Here is a 5,507-nt window from a genome sequence, read left to right on the forward strand (position 1 = left end):
TGTATAAAACCAACACTTTTGTTCGTTTTAATGAAGATAGATCAGTGGAAATCCCTCCCAATCCTATCAGTGGTTGACCAGCAAGGGGAATCACTAGTAATTCTCATTTATTACAGGGTATTTCACACAAATAAAAGTGTCTAACAGTATCAGCCTCCTCACAGGATCTGGAACATCCTATTCAGAGAGGTATTGTTGAAAAATGTAGGTTGTCTGTGTATAAGCGTTTTTTTGTTAGAAATTAGATCCTCCTATGTATTACAGTACCACAAAAGCATGTTAGGGCCTTGTATTGTAGAAACACAAAACCCGTATTTACATCAAAACAATTGAGAAGAGATTGCATGCCTGAATCTGTAGTTCAAACTGAAAGTAGATCATGAGCTTTATTTTTTTCAAATGCTTTTCTCAGTGGCACAATCCAAACTGTAAAATCTAGTGAAATATTTGCGTTGTAAAGCATGTATCATTACAGACATTGAGCTTTCAAACCAATCCCCAGGTTATGATAATTTGATGGAAATAGCTATTTACATGTATCTCCTCCCATTACTGTTTGATGTTTTGTAATATACTGTATAACCAGCAGTCAGTCCCTATCAGAGCTTTTCCAAGCCCTGAAAAACCTATTAATCTTTAACTAGGAGCTATAGTGGCAGCCAGTGCTTTTAAACTTGATCTTTATTGCTGAAAGCAGCAGGATATACGCACCTGGAGTCTACATTAAGAGCGCCTGCTCTGTTCAGTTGAGTAAACATGTATGTACTGTTTATTCAGAGATGGGAAGTAACGAAGTACAAATACTTTGTTACTGTACTCAAGTAGATTTTTCAAGTATTTTTTTTCTTTACTTCACAATTTATTTTTGTGCCGACTTTTTACTTTTACTCCTTGCATTTTTAACACAAATATTGGTACTTTCTGCTCCTTACATTTTACAAATTTGGCTCGTTACTTTAGTTTCAAATAATTTCAGTGATGTTACCGTTATTATTTTTTGCGTCATCAATACCAAATTCAATTTAATTAGATGGAAATATACGTAAGGGATAATGTAAAGCAAGGTCGTTGTTATAGCAAATACAACATGGAATACAACCATGACTGAATTATTGTTATAGTGTGCTGCAAATTGTGCCAACCAAAACACTACGAACTGCTGGCTTTAAATAATTTACCATCAAATTTAAAAAAACATATAGATGTATCCAACTTTTTGCTATTTTTTGCTTCTTTCAGTAACTTTATTAAGTTCATGGTAATGATCAGTTACACTTGTTCTGCTGGCAATGACCATGCCTTGATTCTCTAGCATTTAGTTGAGTTCTGAAAAAGGGTAACTACCCTTTTGAAAAGGGTAACTAATCAGTTGTTACACTTTTGAAAAAGGGTAACTACCCTTTTGAAAAGGGTAACTAATCATTTGTTGCTCTTCTGAAAAAAGGTAACTAATCATTTGTTACCCTTCTGAAAAAAAGGGTAACTACCCTTTTGAAAAAGGGTAACTGATCATAATAATTTGTTACCCTTTTGAAAAAGGGTAACTACCCTTCTGAAAAAAAGGGTATCTAATCGTTCGTTACTCTTTCAAAAACGGTAACTAATCGTACCTTATTACTGTAAAGTGTTACCCTACTTGAGTACGGGAAGTGAAAACTTTTGCCATCTCTGTATAGTGTATCTGTTTTACTCTTCAACATAGAGTATGTTAAGTTCTGTAGTTGTCTGAAAAAAGGCTTCTTTGAGTACATACACAGTCAAATGCTTCATGTTTTATTTAGCCTTTTGACTGCCTTGTTTTCAAATTCTAGGCCCAATTATTATTTTCATCCAGAGCTGAGGGTAATACATTGCCATGCCTAGTTTAAGCGTTTTGTAAAAATAGTGAAAGTACCATTTTGAAAAAGTCTTGTCACCTGTATGCATGAATATAAAAGTGAGATAAAAGGTTTTACTGATAAAAAAAAAACCTACCCTGACTGGCCTTGAAATATACATGCTATTGAACTTGTAGAATGTGAGTTTCTCTAACAGATTCAGTTGTGTCTTCATAAAATATAAAAGTGTTAAATATGTTTTCTGCACCGTAGTGGGGGGGCAGGACTGCACTAATTAGAATTATGCATACGGTAAAAACTCCTCTCTAAGGTTCCTGGTCTCTAGTCTTATTTTTAATCATTGGAAAGGTCATGAAGAAAACAACAGGCTTAGGAGAAATACGAGAAGGTAGTCGTCAAAGGTCAGCTGATGCTTCCGCCACATTGACACACCAAGGAATGAAAGGGTTGTAAATTATTATATACATTTTTGTGTTTGCTAATAAGCAGTTTAAATGTTGGGATTCACTTTTTGTTGGTGATGCATTTGTTGTTGTTTTAATTTAACTTCAACCTGAACATTGAATTCTGAAACATGGGTGAGCTGTTTCTGCAGACAATTTTTGATATTGTCTAGTGGCATATTGTCTTATTTGAAATGTATTAAAGACAAACAACCTCAGTTTACCATAATTTAATCATTATAAAATATTGATTTACAATACAAAAATGTAAATAAATACTTTCATACATAAATAAGCAGCTAAGGAAGTACTTAGGTTTATGACGTCACAATGCTAGAAAGAGGCAAATCACAGTCACCCAGAAGATAGTCTCTTTTCAGAGTGGACATTTTGTTCACTACTTTAAAGCGAAGGGACCGCTGGCTGAGGTCGTCCTCTGAGATACTATCAAAGAAGAAATCCTCATTGAAGATCGGATTACGGCTCTTTCTGATGACTGTGCTGCGTTGCTTCTGGACTTTTCCGGGCACCAGAGAAAGGCTGACGCTGCAGTTGATAATCTTGGGGTCTACAGAGAGCGGATAGAGGCCCTCAGCACTGATCAGTCGAACCCGCAGTCTTTGGTTATCCGGGCAGTACTCAGCTGAGAGTCTTAGGCTGCCATCTTTCCCTATGGGTGCCATTCTCTCCTTCATTACACTCTCTCTGTGCAGAGTCAAGTCCATGGGGAAGAAGTTGGGTGGCGCCAGCCTGTAGCTGCTGGGCAGGCCTTCAGCTAACCCATCTGATGCCCTCCTCATGACATTGGGGCTATTGTCTGTGGAGCTGCCTTCATCTGTGGACAGGGAATTGTTCCTTGACACCATTGCCTTCCTCATGTTCCTTGACAACAGCAGTTCATGGCTCAGTGCTTTGAAGAGGGAAGACTTGGCAGGGCACCTGGCCAGCAGTGGTGAGCTGAAAGGAGAGGATTCAGTAGAGGAAGTTGTATCGCTGTCCAGAGTGGCCTGCCAGTTCAGGGTGTATCCCCTCGGGGAAAGCCTGGAGGTCAGGGTGTTAAGGCTGAATGAAGAAGGAGAGGAGGAGGGGGAAGTGGAGGGGGAGACTTTAGAGCACACGCTGGATCTACTCCTGGGCAGCAGCAGGGGAGAAGAGCCAGGATCAGAGTGGAAGAGTGACTCCTTCCTCCTTGTGTGGGGACTCTCCAGTAAGGTACAAAAGCCATAGCAGGTCTGAGCTTTGGCCATGTGTGGAAGAGACAAGGCAGCTTGGCTCTGGGGATCTGCATTGGTGGTTTCCTCATCGCTGCAGCCATCATAGGGGTTCTCATCCACACTCTCTACCTGTATAATGTGCGGGTTCATTGTCTCATGACATGACACGTCTATTTCAGGACTGCCCCCCCCACAGGCAGACACCTTGATTACGCAAGCAGCCCGGCTCTGCTCCGTATTCTTCAACTCCTGCAGGGATGGGATTGTCGGGGGGATGCAGAACTCAGGGATGTTGTCGGGGGTGATGACATTAGGACAGAGGGAAATCTTTTTGGGTTTGTCGCCCTTTTCCCCGAACATGATGTCACTAATTTTAAAGCTGAGTTCTGCTGATGGGATAGGCAGGTAAGATCTCTCCACTGACACACGGATCTTCTCCACCACCCACATGGGTCCTCTTGTAGGAATGATGAAACTCTGTTAAACCAAACAGATATGCTTGTAAATTGCTGCATTGTGTTCTGATCAATCACCAAAAAAAATCATCTAATAATATCTACAATCACTGACTTGGCAGGAAGGTTTTCTTACCTTAATATTTTGAAATAAATGATGGATAATCCACAATATTGTCCTGAACAAGATGAACTGATAGCGCCAGCTAAAAGTTTAGGCTGTTGTGAAAAATCTCTTAGTTACTTTTTACAGCGGGATGGAGGTTCTCGCTTGTCAGGAACAGCACATATGTGGCTGTTTGAGGGATGAAGACAGTTAAATGAAGCAGGAAACCAGTTGATGCACAGTAACACACGCCCCCTGCGCTGCTCAAACAGGATCCACCCTCTCTCCTTGGCCACTGGTTCCCATGGAAATACCAAAAACAAAGCAATGCCCCTGTAGAAACCGTGTAGTGAGATAAGCGTACTCCTTCAAAATTGAACAACTGTTTTTGAGCAAATGGCAGGCTTTTGATTCACGTGTTTGTTTTCCATTTTAAATTAGATGGTGTGTATGACCTTGTTCTGTGAACATAAAGTGATCTGATAAGATAATAATTCTAAAACATTTAAGAACATTTGAAGTGCCATTACCTTTTAAAGGTAACAGTTCAAGGGATAAAGCTGGCCCAGCTGTGTTGAGGAAAGTTATAACTTCCTACTGAAGTCCTTGTAGTATTTAAAGAAATGTGTCATGTGCTATTGGTTGAACCATCCAGTATTAATATATATTTCATACCTGCTCATTCCAGTAGCCTACTTTAGTTATGCTATATCATACTAATCTTTAAATAAAAATAAGAAAATTAAGATGCTGGACACACTTTTATTGCTGCATTATCACTTTACTTGAAAGATTATATACAGAATAAGCATCACTAGGCTACATATAAATGTTCTAGAATTCCGTCTGATATATTTAAATGTTGGACTTGAAAATTAAAATGACATCTTGTGGAGGTGAATAACGTCGTGGATATTTAGTGAATTAATTCATTCATCGACTAACACGCTACTATTACTGAAGAACTGCAGTGTTGGCAGGGCTGATCATAATGTCTCTTTATCAGAGATGTGGTTTCTGAAAAGTCAACATCCGTGCTAAATAGGACAAGGAGAACATTGATTTATATGCAGTCAAACTGAACATTGCTCCTTAAGTCTTCAACCTGTATTGAAACATTGTCATATCAGTGCTACCCTCTTGTGGTGGGACACTGAGCAGCTGTATTATGAATGATCACCAAAATGAATGACAGAAAGTTGTATTTGTGGTGGGTCTGTATGTGAACAGCTATAACTTAACGTTTACTGTAGCTATATCCCAAACAAAACTTCTTGACACTGTGCAACTGAAAAAAAGTTCTGCTTGATTTGGACAGTCCCTTTACTTGTGTCCCTTGGCTTTCCTTGGAAAAGTGGTAAGGGAAAGTGGAGAGATCCTGTCCAAAAGCTTCACTCTGCCCTGACCAAGGTTCAAGTGGAGTAACTTGGTTACTATAGGTTACCAGGCAT

General features: G+C 39.3%; 1 protein-coding gene across 1 annotated transcript; it reads right to left on the reverse strand.

Annotated features, from left to right (window-relative positions):
- Positions 1-2,519: 2,519 nt before the first annotated feature.
- c2cd4a (C2 calcium dependent domain containing 4A) lies at positions 2,520-4,274 on the reverse strand. The gene is made up of 2 exons (XM_032524434.1): positions 4,087-4,274; positions 2,520-3,972 (listed from the first exon to the last, which is right to left on the reverse strand). Exon 2 carries the CDS (start codon positions 3,943-3,945, stop codon positions 2,599-2,601), a length of 1,347 nt encoding a protein of 448 aa, XP_032380325.1. The 5' UTR covers positions 3,946-3,972; positions 4,087-4,274; the 3' UTR covers positions 2,520-2,598.
- Positions 4,275-5,507: the final 1,233 nt, after the last annotated feature.

Source organism: Etheostoma spectabile, chromosome 8 (assembly GCF_008692095.1).
Source record: "Etheostoma spectabile isolate EspeVRDwgs_2016 chromosome 8, UIUC_Espe_1.0, whole genome shotgun sequence".
In the NCBI taxonomy this organism is placed as follows: Eukaryota; Metazoa; Chordata; class Actinopteri; order Perciformes; family Percidae; genus Etheostoma; species Etheostoma spectabile.

Excerpts from the sequence above, each read along its gene's own strand:
- c2cd4a (XM_032524434.1), bottom strand. The coding sequence starts at position 3,945 with ATGTGGGTGGTGGAGAAGATCCGTGTGTCAGTGGAGAGATCTTACCTG.